The 16,540-nt window shown below is 35.4% G+C and overlaps 2 protein-coding genes across 4 annotated transcripts; one reads left to right on the top strand and one right to left on the bottom strand.

Moving 5' to 3' along the window:
* Nucleotides 1-814: 814 nt before the first annotated feature.
* Nucleotides 815-9,439, top strand: LOC111453788 (BTB/POZ domain-containing protein At3g05675). Of its 3 annotated transcripts, none has more exons than XM_023095021.1 (3): nucleotides 815-944; nucleotides 7,564-7,639; nucleotides 7,903-9,439. In XM_023095021.1, exons 2-3 carry the CDS (start codon nucleotides 7,628-7,630, stop codon nucleotides 9,199-9,201), a joined length of 1,311 nt encoding a protein of 436 aa, XP_022950789.1. In that variant the 5' UTR covers nucleotides 815-944; nucleotides 7,564-7,627; the 3' UTR covers nucleotides 9,202-9,439. The 3 variants fall into 3 exon arrangements, with proteins under 3 accessions (XP_022950789.1, XP_022950788.1, XP_022950787.1); XM_023095019.1 differs by having other exon boundaries at nucleotides 817-944; nucleotides 7,876-9,439; XM_023095020.1 differs by lacking the exon at nucleotides 7,564-7,639 and having other exon boundaries at nucleotides 7,876-9,439.
* A 1,356-nt stretch (nucleotides 9,440-10,795) lies between these two features.
* On the bottom strand, nucleotides 10,796-13,284 carry LOC111453790 (E3 ubiquitin-protein ligase PUB22-like). Its single transcript, XM_023095022.1, has 2 exons — nucleotides 12,761-13,284; nucleotides 10,796-11,661 (listed from the first exon to the last, which is right to left on the bottom strand). Exons 1-2 carry the CDS (start codon nucleotides 13,239-13,241, stop codon nucleotides 10,871-10,873), a joined length of 1,272 nt encoding a protein of 423 aa, XP_022950790.1. The 5' UTR covers nucleotides 13,242-13,284; the 3' UTR covers nucleotides 10,796-10,870.
* Nucleotides 13,285-16,540: the final 3,256 nt, after the last annotated feature.

The following is a 16,540-nucleotide window of genomic DNA, read 5'->3' as shown; positions in this document are numbered from 1 at the left end:
CATATATCATAACATAAAACACATAAATATAGCATACAATAGTATGGTGCGTGCAGGGGCCACAGGACATGCACCATCATACATCATTCAATTATCTAACTTCAACAGTCACCTACTTGATTAGGTTAGGCTGGCGTCACTAATTTATCGTTAATGAAAGTTTGATTCTGTCCTTTAAAATCCAAGTCAATCTATATAAGCTCGTGACATTAGTTTCAAGTTTGAACTTCTACAAAATTATTTCTCTCCTTTACTGTGTTAGACTTCATATAGATATTAGAACTTTACCATCTTAGAAGGTTTATATACATATATATTATTTTTATTAAAAATCTCATTTTCTGTGGTCAGAATTATCGAGAGTTATCTTAAGAAAATGGGAATGATTTTTTTTCTTTATTTTTTTTAATTAGTTAATTAATTAACTTATTTTTACTTTATTTTATTGTTTTTAACGGTTGTTACACAGGGACCTCATGTTATGTATGTAGTGTGCATTAAAGATATTTCCTAGTTATGAATAGTATGGATGCATACCTTATAATATTTATGCTCGTCATGATATTTTACAGACCATTTTCTTAATATTTCAAAAATTACCTATGAATTTTTAAAATTAATATTAATTTTTTACCATTCTAGAAAAAAATTTAAAAAGTTCGGAGATAATCTATCAAGTGGAATAATTTTTTGAAAAATTTTTATTGAAAAATATTTAATATAAAATGATATATATTTTTAATTAATTTAAAAAAAAATCGAAATTTACAGAAAATGCAAAGCTCCTTCCCATTGAGAACCACGTCACCGGCGTGGCCCACAACTCGGAGAAAGCTGAGAGACTGAGCGCTGAGGGAGCCGTCTAGTTCTGTCCCGTTGTTTCGACTCTAAATCGGAGCTCTCTTCCCCTTTCCGTCAACTTCTATGCTTGCTTCTCGCCAATGGTAAACTCGATTTCAATTCCTTCTCTCTTCTCTATCGTTAGATCCAACTTCAGTTGTTTCACTGTTCTTCGTTTTCTGTGGCTTTCATTTGTTTTCTGAAGCCATTGCTCTGTGATCGAAGCTTGATGTAGGAGTTTTATTCCTCTTCGTTTCGTTTAGTACTTGTTAACTCGATTATGTTGTCAATTGTGCTTGAATTTTGTTCTGCTGTGAAATTGTGCATTGATGTGAGAGTATTCTGCATCTTTTGGCCTGGTCGATGTACTTATTATGTTTATGGAAATTGCTCACAGATTTGTTTCTTGAAGTTTTTTTATTTTGTGGCGTCTTCTTGTTGTTTTTGTTTCTTTTTTTGCCGCGTTATTAGCTGTTGTGCTGATCTCCACTCCCTTGGTCTTTTTGGTTCGTGGATGTTGGATTCTAGAATTGGATAATTCGCTAAATGTAAGAAAATAAGACGTTGATAGATGTAGAATCTACTTCTGCACCTCTACCATTGCAGATTTAAATTTTCATTCTAGTCCTTAAACAGAGACGATTTAACTTTCCTTGATTAGTTTCAACCAGCACCTTTAAGTTGCCTTGCACCTGAGGAAGAGATGATCTAACTCTTCTCCACTATTGTTTGAAAGGTAGCACCAATTTATTAGCAAATAGAAGTGCAGATTCTTCTTTTTGACAATATCTTGATTAAGAAGCACTGACTGCATTATAAACTTGACAATTCTAGGAGTTGTCTTATCAGTCACCTCGAATTTCCAATATGATATCCTCACAAGTCACAACCATCCTCTGAAAATTGCTGATGTGGGAGATCATTGATTTAGTTGAAAAAACCTGATATTTCAAAATTTCATATCCTATCTTCCTGCAAATTGGGCATCCAATCCAACTACCCAGAATAAGATAACAAGTTCATTAAGAAACTTCGTCACTATCATCTGTTTCCTTGGTGAAAATTCCAAGAGCCAACCTCTTCATTCCAACAATTAGCCTTCAAGTATTCATTTAAATGTTGCAAGTGGTTGGTAGAATTGAGGAAATTAGAAATTTAGTAGATAAGGTTGAGGATCTGCTTTGATGTTTTCTAGAAGCTAATATTGGTATCCTGAATCAATTTCAAAGCATGAAGCTTCTTGATTTGTTCCTAGCATCTAGAAACAAGGGCCCAAGGATACATTTTACACTTCCAGGTCCAACTTTACTTTTCCAAGTCTAACTGAGAGTGAGCCAACCCTTCAAAGTCTTGATATTTTGTAACAACCCGACTTATTAAACTGGACAATAAAGGGTCGCTACACATGCAAGACATGAAGTTTTGAAAACAAGTGGAAGCTCAAGTAAAGCATAGAGAGCATTTAAAACATAATTACCGGATCAAAACTTGATGATATTTAATAGTTTGGAATCCCATTAAAACAATAAATCAACTCGAGGGTAAATCAATCATTTATCTTCAAATCAAGTTTGCAAAGAATAATCAAATAACAATAATGTTTGTAAAAGAAATGAGTAGAAATAAAAAACCAAAAGCTCCTAAGACCTTAAGCAAGACCATGGCCCATCACCATCTCCATAGCCTCGCTAGATTTAACGCAAGTTCAAGTACCTTCAAAAAAAGAAAAGAAAGTGGTGTAAGTGAGTATAAAAATACACTTATTAAGTAGCTCCACTTTCCACTTGAGAGTTTGAAGTTGCACTCATATTAAAAATCATAATATTGAATACATGCGGGGTCTGATTGTGCAACACAAAGTCGTTCAATTAGATAAGGGCCTTAACTAAAAAATATGGTAACGTTCTATCTCGTGAACAATTTATAGATTCCCAAACAATACAATTATGGTGCCTGTGTGGGTCAATCCTGTAAGACAAAGCACCACTCGAGGTTAATTGGCAAGTCTCTAGTGATGCAAGGCCTAACCCAACACAGAACCTCATGAAAAAGATTCATGATCACCAATTATGGTGCCCAAGTGGGTAATTCTTGTAAGACCAAGCACTACTATAGGTTAGTTGGCGACTTTCAAGCAAAACTAGGTCTATCCCATCCGAGCATAGTACCTCATGAAAACATACATGGAAACATACGTAACAAGTAGGGGAAGGTAAATGTCACTAATAATCTCATAAAATTGGGAATAACATACATTTAACTGGGGCTCTTCAAACATGCTAGAAATCATAACAGTCATCACTACTTCATTCTGTAATCAGAACCCCTCTGCACACTATGCCTGATAACATAATTAAGCAAACCTCATACTTAAGAAAATCACAGCGTTCTTAATAGAACATCCAATAACCATCATGCTAGATCACATACTTAATACTTAAGAGAAACACATATCATCCAATCAAACATGCATTTCAAATTCCATGTACTTCTTAACTAAGATTTCAAGGAGTTGATCCAATCAGGCTACTTATCTTAAAGGGAGTTTCAAGTAAAACTAACTTCTCCTAAAAATGTCCTTGCCCGTGCTGAACAAATTTCAATAACAATTAAGCACCTAAACACCCAAATTGAAAAATCAAACTCTCTAGGACACCTAGCTTACCCAACAGTGACCAAAGAGTCGCCTAAAAGATTCCTCACCTTGAAAGAGCTCAAACCTTGTTGGTTCGTCTTTATAGACCCACGAACGCTGACCATATGCCCAAACTCTATGGGTATCCTACAACAGAACCTAAGAAATGTGTGGGTTATGCTCAAACACCAAAAAAAAACACCACCAATCAAAACAAAATCAATGATCTCACCTGCACTAGTCGCTGAACCCACAACCCTTGACCAACACTCATTGGAATGGTCGCTGGTTGGATGAAGAAGAAGACAGGAACCAGTCCATGAAGAAGAGACTGGACACCAATTGATCGCACAATGAGGAAATCTCCTTTGCCTAACTGATTGCACAAAGCAAAACAACCTGCACCAAAAATCTCTAGGAACCCATGTTGACGATTGTGCAAAAATCTCTAGGAACCCATGTTGACGATTGTGAAACCATGCTGATCACTCGTTTTGCTATGGCGAGGGCGGAAGCTGGGGTACGATGTCGATCAAATAGAAGAGGAGCACAATGCTGATTTGAAGAGAAGCAATGGAGAGCGAGGGAAATAAGAAAAAGAAGGCAGGCAAGAGGGATCCAAGAGAGGGAGATTGGGCAGAGAGAAGAGAGAGCTAGGGAGCTAGACGAGTGATGCCACCAAGCTTGAATAAAGAGAGTGAAGCCACAGCTCCCTAGGGCTGCATGCGGCTTAGATAGATTTTTTTCTTTTTTCACGATCGTTACATGCATTTGCACACATTTAACCTTTTGTTGTAGACTATGATCTTCCAAAGAGGACCTCCATGCCCATTTAACAATGTGCAGCATGTTTGTTTCTTTAATTGCTCGACCACAGACCCTTCTGCAAAGAGCTTGTTTGCTATTTTCTCCATGAGGCCAACTTTGAAGGGGCCATTCTAGAATCTTGTCTTGTTGGTGGGTTGACTAAGGAAGTTAATGTGCTTTTGAGTGAAGGAACATTTATCTATGTTTACATGCAACCTATTCTATCCACATGCAAGCCTGATGTCCCTTAAAGAGTGGGGTTGTAGATTATGATATTTTGTGAATGTTCAGTTCCTGAAGCCACATGGAAGACATCCATTTATATTATAACAAAGTTAGTAGATCCATTCTAGGCTCCTAACTGGCCGTTCACCTTTTTTGTCATTCCAACAATGATGATAAGGGCATTCGAGTTCAGAATTTGTATTATCATGGATCTTTCTCAAACTTGATCCCTTGTTGATGTTGATGAGCCTCTATATTATAACATAGATAGTAGCTCCATTCTAGGCTCCTAACTGGCCGTTCACCTTTTTTGTCATTCCAACAATGGTGATAAGGGCATTCAAGTTCAGAACTTGCATTATCATGGATCTTTCTCAAACTTGATCCCTGGTTGATGGGCCTCCGATTCAGTAATGAAGTCGTGGGTTGCATTGAATCAATCTTACTGCTCCTTCAAATTTCTCGTGACCTCTAACATCAAAATGCATGAGTCCCCTCTATGGAAAACTCTGGCCCCATCAATTTTCCCATGTAGGGCTGACAAAATCTTGGTTCTTCCATCCTTGGTACTTCACATATGTTAGGGGCAACCTAGTAACTTGGAGAAGCAAGAAACAGGCAATGATATCCACAAGTAGTGTAGACGATGAATTTAGAGTTGTGACTAATGGAACTTGTGATTGGTATAGATAACACTGAATTAAAAATAAGTCAAAAGGAACCTATGGTGAGTTTTGTGATAACCAAGCTATCATTAAGATAGATAACTATCCCAACATCATGACTAATTGAAAATATGTTGGGATAGATCATTCGGATGAAGGTTAGGTTGAAGTAAATTTCATTTCTCTCACCTACATGCCCACAAAGACATAGGTTGTAGATATCTTCACTAAAGCTCTGCCAAGGATTGTTTTTTATGATTTGCAGGCCAAGCTAGGTTTTATCAATATTTATCCAACTTAGGTGAGCGATAAAGTCCTTTTTGGCCTTCAAGCCTGTTGCTTATCTTTTTTTCATTACCTCTATATTTATCCTTCCTTCTATAATCCCCTCGTATACACTAGTGAAGTATACCTCATTTCTTCGTCTTACCTTTCGATTTTGCTTTTACCTTGTGAAGGAAGAATCAGAGACAGGAATACTCTTCTTTCTTTTGAGATCTTTTTCACAGTTCTTTTTTTTGGCTGAAATTGCATTCTAATACAATTCATGACGATCATAAGTCGAAAGTTCGTAACAGACGGCTAGGAACAAGAAAGGGTCAGTGGTCTCTCTTGTTGCAGGTCCTTCTTTCTCCTTCTCTTGAGATGGCCCTTTTGTTTTTTACCGTAGCACGAAATCATGAAGAAGTTGGACTCATTTTTCTTTTATTCATTCCTTTTAAGGGTTTTAGACTGTTGGGCTTTCTTTTCTGATGCATACAGCCAGCTTTTCTTTAATGTAGGGCTCTGCACTTTGGTTAACTATGATGAAGAAAAAAACTTAGAGCATAAACCCTTGACCCTAAGTTCTAACCCCTGAACCCATTGTTTCAGATCTCGCTCTTGGGTTTGTAATTTCAGGGTTAAAAATAATATCTTCAATTTACTTTGTGATCACGAGTTGAGAGGAAAATAGGGGTGTAGGGTGTTTGGTTTGGCTCAGTTTGAGGGCCAAAAAAGATATAAAGAAGATGAAAAAACTGAGCCAATCCACCCTTGTTGCATAACCAAGCTGCCCCAAATCGATTAACCGAAAGTTTATCAGTTTGGTATGATTGTTCGTCGCTTTGTTGATTCCTGGCGTGTGGGATTCACTTCGTTGCTTGGATCGTTAGGAGTTAGTCAGTAGGCTTCCTGTTAGAGTTGTTGGGCTTGGGCTTGGGGCTTGGATTATGTGTAGACGTTTAATAATGCAAAAAAAAAAAAAAAAAAAAAGCATTTATGACATCCGAACTAGGCTTAAACTCAAGACCTTGCACATACCAAATAGGTGTTAACGTTGACCTACGGGCTTGTTAATTGACAAACTTACGATTCTTAATATATATGTTATTGTCGGTGGGGTTGGCTTGTAACCGGTGTGACTTTGCCTAACCTGAACCCTACTAAATATAACCAGTTTTTATTATATAAACCGAAATTGCCAAACAAAACTTGTCTAAACCTGAACCGACGGCAGTTTCAGTCGTTTTTTTTAGTGTCTCCTTGCACTTCTAGAGGAAAAAAGTTTTTATGAATCAACATTGTTAAATACGTGGATTTGGGTATTTGGTTTAAAAGGAATTGTCAAATTATTAGCCTTAAGTTAGGAGATATATTTGTGTAATTCATTCTCAACTTGAGGGGAGTGTCAAAGGATACTTGTATAATCCCATTAAATGAGGGAAGTAGTTGTTATTATTTAAATTTTGTTACCTAGAATCTAGGGATTAATTTAGATTTATTGTTACCGAGTGTCTAGATACTTATTTAAGTTAGTGTCTAGTTACCTAATATCTAGTGATAAAGCTCCATGTGGCTTCTTCGACTGCTCTTTCCAAAGATTTTGCAATTGCTCATTTTATGAGATAATATCTTGTTGGAGAGTTTTCTTGTAATTATTATTCAGACCGTGTTTAAGCTTTAGATGCTGCTCTTATTGCTTTGGGGACTTATAGATTCATACGGAATGGAGTCTTTAATTTAGAACTTTTCAAACATCAATAAAGGGTTTGTTTTTTTTAATGAAAAAGTACTGGAAAATGATTGTTGTCAATTATTTTTGTTTACATATTTCAGCACGCACCAAAGCTACCTTGCTTTAAATTTTATCCTACTACATTTACTGATCCTTTTTCTGCCATGGAAATTTCAATTTTCGTCAACAAAACTGATTCTAGCCATGAACTGATTAGATTCATAGGCATTCTCACCTCCCGTAAAAGAAATCATATGAGCTTTTGTTCTATGGTTTCTCTTTTTTTTTCATTGCTCCTATCGTGTTGTGTATAAAATAAAACTTTTCCAACTTTGTGAACGTCTTTTAATTTGTGTTTTGAATGACCGCAATTTTTGTCTTTCTGTTAAATGTAGGCCCTTGTTAAACCAAACACTGAAGGATGCATAAAATGAATGCTCATTAGCATATAATGCTTTGATGGACGACTCTGTAAGTTGTATATACGCAGCAGTTAATTGTTATACTCAATTTCTTTATCTTCAATTCTTCACTTCATTTATATGATTGAACGCCATATGATACTTGCCTTCCCCACTCAACTTCCCCTTTTTCTGCAGCTGTGTTGATTCACATTTCTTTAAACGATTCATTGTAGTCTAGCTTCTAAGATAGAATTTTTAGTCTAATATTGCACATTCTCTTGCTATAACTCCTCTCCCATGCAGAGTAATAAAGCTGGATCATGCTGCCAGGTTGGTGACCGATCGACCAGTGACGTTGTTGTGCGGCTTAGAACAAAAGATGGTCGAGATGAATGGTTATATTGCCACTCCCATATCCTAACCGAACAGAGCAAGTATTTTGCTGATCGACTTTCTGAGAAATGGCCAACATGTCAGATTCTTGACTCACGAAACTGTGTCGAGGTCTTCTGTCTAGAATCAACCTTTGATTACCACGTAAATCTTCTGCGCCTTCTCTACGTCATTACGGATATCCCAACAGATGACTTATGGAATGATGTTCGAACTGTTCTTGGCATCCTCCGTGTGGCTTTTGATCTTGAGTGCAAAAACATTATTAGTGCTTGCGTGAATTACTTGGAAGCGGTACCATGGGAGGAGGATGAAGAGGAGGAAATTTTGAAGGTGATACCTCACATGGGATCAGAAGTTGAGCCAATTCTTGCTCGTCTTCAACCAGTCAATTCATCTCTCATTAGACAGATATTTCTTTCGGCTCTTCGAGTGGCTACATTGTCCCCCTTTTCTAACATAAACGATCTCAAGCCTTCGGCCCAGGAACAGCTCGAGTACATGCTAGTTGAAGATGATGATGCTCCACTATTGATGGCTGATGCTGAAATAAAATTAGAGGTAAACGAATGTGTGAAGAGCCTATTAAAAACTTTTAACAGTCTTTTAGAAATAGTACTTGATCCTGTACACTCAGATGGGAAGGAAAGGAACATGCAAGTTTTAGTTTTTTGTTTGACAGATTTAGCTTGGATGTGCCGTATTCTAAAAAGGTTAGAAACTATGAAGGAGTTGGTCTCTAATTGGATTGATGCATCGAATAAGATAGTCAAGGTTGTTGAGCAAGCGAGTGTAGCATCAGAAATTATTGACACAAGGGTAGGGATTGTTGAAGTGTTAGCAAAGGTTTTAGAGGCAATTAAACACGGCTCAGTGATCCTCCCAACTTCAAAACGGCTTCACATGGTTAAGGTTTGGCTTCCTTTCGTAAGAACAACCAAATCCTTGATAGATAGTCTTGCTAACAATGGCGCTGATGACCCGAAACTCAAGATCGACAGTGACGTTTGGGAGTTGCTAGAATCGGCATTTGTTTCGATCATCCTTGCATTGCCATCAGGGGAGCAAGCAGAGATTATAACCGAATGGTTACAGAATCAACACGTTATCCGTTATCCTGATCTAACCGAGGCATTCGAAGTGTGGTGTTACAGGTCGAAAGTGGCGAAAAGGAGGCTATCCTTGGTGGGGGATAACCCTGGCACAACAGGTACAAGCTTCCAGCCCTCGGCTTGAACTTGAATGGTTTTGTAATTGTATTATGAATTATCATCCTTTAACCTACAATTGCTAGAGCATGGGTTAGAAGCATTATTTTGTGGAGGTTTCTGGCTTAGCCTCCCCTTTTGTTTCTTTGTAAAATCTTAGTCTTAGCTGATGCAAATAGTAAGTTGAAGAAGTCAACTAGCTTTATGTGTATTTATTGTGTAGCTCTCATTGGAAAGGTACAATTCTATATTGTAGTTTGGCTGCACTTTTGTTGAGTAATGGCTGATCCCTCGGTTTCTAATGTTTTGAACGGTTGGGAACTCTGTATGAGATTTGACTCAACGACTCTAGCAGCTATGACAAATTACTTTTCGGATATTAAAATGAGATGAACCAGGAAGGTTTTGCAAATAGAATGAGATTGAACATCGATTTACTGAATTGGGGAAGAAATATGAACTCTTGTGTATGATTTTACGCCCGTGCGTATAGTGCTATGAGCTCTTTTATTTCAAAATTAAAGTCAAAATCATCGAATTTAAACATTACGTACAACTACGTTGAAAAGTAATGGTTACTTGTACCATCTATATTGTAGTTTGGCTAATGTTTTGAACTGTTAGGAACTTTGTATGAGATTTGGAACTGTAGGAACTCTGTATGAGATTTGGCTCAACGACTCTAGCTATGATAAATTACTTTTTAGATATTAAAACGAGAAGAACCAGGAAGGTTTTGTAAATAGAATGAGATCGAATATCAATTTACTGAATTGGGGAAGAAATATGAACTCTCGTGTATGATTTTACGCATGTGCGTAAAGTGTTATGAACTCTTTTATTTCGAAATTAAAGTCAAAATCATCAAATTTAAATATTTCGTACAATTATGTTGAAAAGTAATGGTTATTCGTACCATCTATATTGTATTGTAGTTTGGCTAATGTTTTGAATTGTATGAGACATGACTCAACAACAACCTAAGCCATGACAAATTACTTTCCAGATATTAAAACAAGATGAACAGAAAGGTTTTGCAAATAAAATGAGATTGGATATTGATTTATTAAGTTCGGGAAGAATTATGAACTCTCATGTACGATTTTACGCCCGAAGGTAAAGTGCTATGAGCTTTTTTATTTCGAAATTAAAGTTAAAATCATCTACAACTATGTTGAGTGTCGATCGTGACTTAATTTTTTCACTTCAATAAATTTATAATTTTGGAGACCACGTATTTTTTCATTAGATATTTATGCTTTAATTTATAAAAGCTTATCATTCTTTTTAACACTTACTTACCCTCCATCGTCATAAGAAAACATACAAAACTCCCGAAACTCCAAATATGTATAAGCTCTGAAATCGTCTTTTTTTCTCTTAAAAATAAAATCATCCTTAGTTACATGGATTCAATCACTGGCTTTAGTTTCGAAAAGATTAATTATTAAAATAAAATATGTATAAAGTCATAAAATATTACCTATTCTAATTTTTTTTAAAATTTAAAATATTATTTTAACTCTATTTTATAAAATTTAGGATTATTTTTATTAATTAATCCCATAAATAAATAATACATTAATTATATTATGATTAACAAATGATTTACACAAAGAATATGTACAAATTTTTTTAATATATAAACCAATTTCGATCAATTGAAATAAAGAAAGTTTTGGGGGCAAAAACAAACCCTAATGTGGAAAAGAAGATCGCAGACTCGAAGGCAAACATGAAGAATTCCGCCATGTCCGACCATGAAGCTTCAGAATCTCTTTCGCTTTCTCCTTCGCTTTGCCTCCGGCGCCGGCGACCTGAAGCAGAAAACAGAGCTTCGTCACAACTCCGAGCCGCATCATTTCCTGGACGACGCTTTCACTCGCCGAGAATCTCGCGATAGAGCACAAGATTCCGACGGCCTTTTCGCTTCCGAGTGTCGAAACTCTCAGAATCTTCTTCGACACAATAGCGATCCCTGCCGCGTGATTCAATACCTCCGCCCTGCCGTCGGCGCAGCCGCAGAGTAGATCGAGCGTCACGAGAATCATCTCGCACGAACGCTTCTCTGACGAATCGAGATCGAGGAGGAGATCGATCAGAACCGGAACCGCACCGGCTTTGACCGCCTTAACTCTGTTTCTGGAACTCGAACAAAGACCGATTAGCAGTTTCAATGCCGATTTCGAAGCCTGTTTCGAGATCTGATCCTTCAGAATTTGGACGATTTCGACGAAGAAATCGGTGTTTAGGCTGAGGATCTGAATCTGATCTGCAACTTCGAACATTGAAGTGAGAAGCATTACTGAATATGTTCGGGAGCCATAGGTTCCGTTTTGCAAGATTTTGGTTAAGGTTGAGACGAAGATGCCGCCATTGTTGGCGAGTAGAAATTTCAGGCCGGATTCGGAGATTTGAAGTTTGTAAAGAATGCTCAAAGCCTCAAATCCCAAATTCGCCAACTGGTCGTCAATCAAGTAAGCGTAATCTGCTCAACAATGTTCATCAAATAGAGATTCTCAACTTTTACTACACAAATTACAAATTTAAAATAAGACTTCTAGGATTGAAATTGAAGTTTTCGTTCGAAATCACTCCTAAATCGTTTAAATTTCCGTTTTGATCCAAAATTCTAAACGATTTAGACTCGTAAATCGTTTAAATTTCAATTTTAGCTTAAAATTTTAAATTATTTAAACTCGAAATTTTTGAAACCCTAAAAAAAACGAAAGAAAACGTTGCAAATTTTAAAATTAAAAATGTAACGCACACAAAATTTAAAATATTTCTTATAATTAGTTTTAAATTATATTAATTTAATAGATTTTAAACTTTTCATTTATTTATTTAATAAATTATTGACATATTAAAAAATTTTAAAAATTAATTAATTTATTAAATATAAATATGTCTCATAAAATTTAATAATTCGGTTTAAAAATGTTGAACCATCTACTTATTAAAATAAAAAAATTAATTAGATAGCGTGTAAGAAATTTTTAAAATTGCTGAAATTTTAAATTTTTAATGTTAAATTAAAAAAAAAGTTTTTGTTTTTTTTTAAAATTAAAAACAAATCCAATTTTTGAAAAAAGACCTAACATTTTAAAAATTAATTTTTTAATAAGCTTAATATTCAAAATAAAAAAGAAAATTCAAATAATTATATATAAATATAAATATAAAAATAAACATTGCAAATTTGAAACTAGAAGTATTTTTGAAGCACAGACAAAATTTAAAATATTTCTTATAATTTAGTGTTATATTATATTAATTTAATAATTTTTTAAACTTTCAGTTTTTGTTATTCAATAAATTATTGTCATATTTTAAAATTTTAAAAATTAACTAATTTATCATATATAAAATTAGATTTTATGTCTTATAAAACTATTATGGAAGAGTATCCAAAATTTAAAAAAAAAATTAATTAAAATTAATTGTAAGAAATTTTAAATTTCTTGAATTGTTTCGTCCCAATATTGAAAATTAAAAACGAATCCTTTATTTTTTTTAAATACTTTAATCAGCTTAATATTAAAAAAAAAAAATCTAATAATTATTTATATATGTATAAATAATACCTTCTAAGCTGAATTCCACGTTGGTGGAATTACACACAATTCCGGCCAAGAACTCCACAGCTCCAGCAGCTTCCATGCAACGTTTATTAGATTCACTCGCCGCTGCAATAGATTGGAGTCGTCGGAGACAATTCTGTTGCGAGAACGAAGACAACTTGGCATCTGCAAGAATTCGAACCACTTGTTTACAATCGACCGGTGGCTTAGGCGTCGGAATCCTCTCGACGCCCTTGCAAGCATTGACAGTACACCAAGCTTGAATGACTCGTCTTAGAGTATGGTTGGGAGTGATGTCGAAGTTCGACAAGACGACCTGTGTGATGGGACACGTCTTATGTCTATCTGAAAACAACCATCTCTCGATGCTTTCGCGGTCGTAGGTTATGCCAGAAGCAACCGTGACGGGGTCTTTCATAATTTGGAGAGAGATGGGGCAAAGAAAGAAGGGAGGAGGATCAAGTTCTTGATCTAATTCTGCCATGAGAGAGAGAGAGAGAGATGTTGGGAAGTTGTAAATTGAGGCCGTCGGAGAGGAGAGGATCTTGGTGTTAATTTATAGTCTTTTGTCGGTCAAATGAGAGAGAAAGTCAAACTTGGAAAAACAAAGATATGAGAGAGAGAGAGAAGACTTTTGGATGTTATCCACATGGCCAAACAAAACCGCCTATGGTTTGGTCAAAATAAACCATGATATACACGTGACAAATCACGTGTTCTATTACATATAATTACTCGTTCCCCGTGCCCGTAAAATTATTCAATTTAATTACGCTACATAAAAAAAATAAAAAAATTATAGGTTAAATTACAAATTGATTAATCGTTAAATTACTTTCATGTTTGAGTCCGATAGTTAAGAATCTAAACGTAAAAGTATTTAAAAGGTCGATAATAATAACAACTTTTAATTTTGTATTTAATAAGTCGACAATAAGTAACAAAGCCTTCTTCAACTCAAGTAGGTCTAATTTAAGCCGAGAAGTCGAAAGTGTCAACCCTCCATGAGAGTGGTGAGGAAGCCTTCTCGAGTCCTCAAATTAGGCTTTCTTAGTTTTCAATAACTCAAAAACTTGCTTAGTCCGGTTTTCTTTTTAGATGAATTCATCGAATAACCACAAACCCAATTATTCGGTCAATTTGGAGTTCTCAACAAAGTTGCTCGAGACATCACGAAATCACTCGAGAATGTCTCTTACAAAGATGAACTCGTAGAAATTTTTTAAGAATTTTATTACAGATAGATTTTAAATCGAGTTTTTTTAATAAAATAAATGGATTTTTTAGTCCGTCAATGATATAAATAATTTGGTACATATATAATTAAAACATGTATTGACGTGTAAATTTCATTGGTTTCCATTTCTTTTCAGGTGGATTTCAGCACATGTTTTTTGAATGGGAAAATGGCGGCGGCGGCGGCGGCGGAGAGAAAAGGATAAGCATTTGCCTTCCCAAATTGTCAACGAAAAAGATCTTTGTCATAGAACACATAAATAATTTATTATTTCACTTTTTTAAATTAAAAAAAAAAAAAAAAGAGCGGAGGTGGTCATGTTGGTTAGGTGGGAACTTAGCTTGAGACTATATATAAATGAATCGAGACCACGTTCGAATGAGAGCAATCATGAAAATAAGATGACTAAAAAAAGTCTCATAGTAACTTTACGGTTAAGATGTTTTTATTTGAAACAATTATATGTTTGGTACATCAGCCCAAGTCTATTGCTAGTAGATATTGTTCGTTTTGGTCCGTTACGTATTGTCGTCAGCCTCACGATTTTAAAACACGTCTGGTAGGGAAAGATTTCCACACATTTCCGAGAAATATTTCGTTCTCCTCTCCAACCTATATGGGATCTCACATTTGATGACCTCCGAATTTTTACGAGATGTACATGAGTGAGGTTCAAACATGCGAAATGACTCGTGTTGGTCTATTGGAATAGTTTTCATTCTTAAGAAACGAACAGTGGCATATTATATCAATATGTTTAATATACTTTATTTTAGCCTCTTTAACTTAATTTATCACGATATGAAGTGATTCAATTATTTAATTTGATTAAAATATTTTTTTAACCTGTTGGTCCAAATCTTCACTTGTTGTACTGTTCATATGACTTGACGACTCATACAACCAAGATCACCCAACCCAAACCATAAGAGTTCGGGTGAATTTTCGGAACGGTTTGGTTTACAGGTTGAAACTTTTTTGTCAAGTCAACCTAACCATCTCAAATATCCGTTGATATTCTGATATTAATGGTGCATTGTAACTCAATAATGTTTTTTTTTCATAAAATTTTAGTTATTAAAATAATATTTATCGTGGATAAGTTTTTTTTTATAAATAATTAAAAAAAATGAAGAACTCAATCACCCAAATTTATCCAACTCGAGAATAGTGGGTTATGAACACTATTTAGATCATTCGGGTCACTAACTCAATTAACTCGAAATTTCGGGTTGGTCGAAAAAATTTCTAATCCAACCCGTACACACCCATATTCATCGATAATACTGAAAGCAAGACCTGTACTATTAAAAATATGGTTCGGGTAGTCGGCCACAAGTATAAAACGTGTAAGATAAGAGCCAAAAGTTTTCATTAAAATATATATATATATATATAACAAACAGCAACATACGATGTATGTGCCGACCAACCGTATGTAACGGTCAAAAAAGCTCAACTGCGGCGGCGCAAGCGGTTTGGTTTTGATTGTTTTATTTGTATATTTATTCAAATTGGTTGGTTTTTCAATATTTTAAAATTCCAACAATCTTTCACAATCCAAACCATGAAAATAAATTAGTTTAGTGAGTGAATTTTAATTAAAAAAATTGGTTGAAATTACGGATTTAGCCCTTCAAGATTTGTTTTCCGAACATGAACTGATTAACTATAGATCACCTCAGGTGTTAACACGTTTTTGTAATTCATGATGACGTGAGTACTGTATTGCATGAAATTACCCTTCACATTGGCTTGTTGAAACAGATCCGTCGTACTCGGCTCTGATGAATTGTTCTCTACGTAGGTAAGGAAATGCAATCACAGACAATCACAGTGGGGACCTATGCTTCACAAGACATCATGGCCTTGATCTCTACTTTCTAGTTCGAGTGAAGTTGGATGTGTAGTATTTCTCTTGCACACGCCACTCATGATCCACACACGAGCTCATGGACCCACTAGATGAGCTCGTATACGTATCTCATGGGTCTGCCTTTCGGCTAGCGTACACTCATGTTGTTGGAAATCACGGAGGGAAGGGAGCGTGCATAATATTATGGTGTACAATGGTTCAATTATGTCAACAATGACTTTAAAACGGTCCAAAATAGTAAAATGATATCAATGACGACTTAGAGTTGCACGCGAACCGCGATTGGGGACGCCGAACACATTCTGCACAGTCGACTTGGTGAGTTGATGTGGCGCCGCAAATTGCGTGAGTGAAACTGAACTAGAGTGGGTTTGTTGGCTGATGGGGGCGAGCATGTGAATTTCATGTGCTAGCCAAACGTGAAGGATGAGTTGTGTGTTAGAGTGGGTCGAAGGGTTTGTGGGTTGATTGCTCTAAATATGGCTCCAAACTTGAGGCTCGAGCGGTTAGCCTCTCGAGACTATGGGGTTCGGTTTCTGAATCTAAGGCTAAAAATTTAAGAGTATTTTAAAAATAAAATCTAAGTATTTTTTTATTAAGTTTAAATGTTTTTTTTTTTTTTTTTTTATAAATAACGGTATTTTTATTAATTTAGTTTAAAAATAATAAA

This window comes from Cucurbita moschata, unplaced genomic scaffold (assembly GCF_002738365.1).
Source record: "Cucurbita moschata cultivar Rifu unplaced genomic scaffold, Cmos_1.0 Cmo_Scf00015, whole genome shotgun sequence".
NCBI classification, from domain to species: domain Eukaryota; kingdom Viridiplantae; phylum Streptophyta; class Magnoliopsida; order Cucurbitales; family Cucurbitaceae; genus Cucurbita; species Cucurbita moschata.
This window is presented reverse-complemented; position numbering and strand designations above follow the sequence as displayed.

Excerpts from the sequence above, each read along its gene's own strand:
- LOC111453790 (XM_023095022.1), bottom strand. The coding sequence starts at position 13,241 with ATGGCAGAATTAGATCAAGAACTTGATCCTCCTCCCTTCTTTCTTTGC. Across the intron at positions 11,662-12,760 it reads CGTGGAATTCAGCTTAGAAG|ATTACGCTTACTTGATTGAC; the intron begins GTATTATTTATA and ends ATTGTTGAGCAG.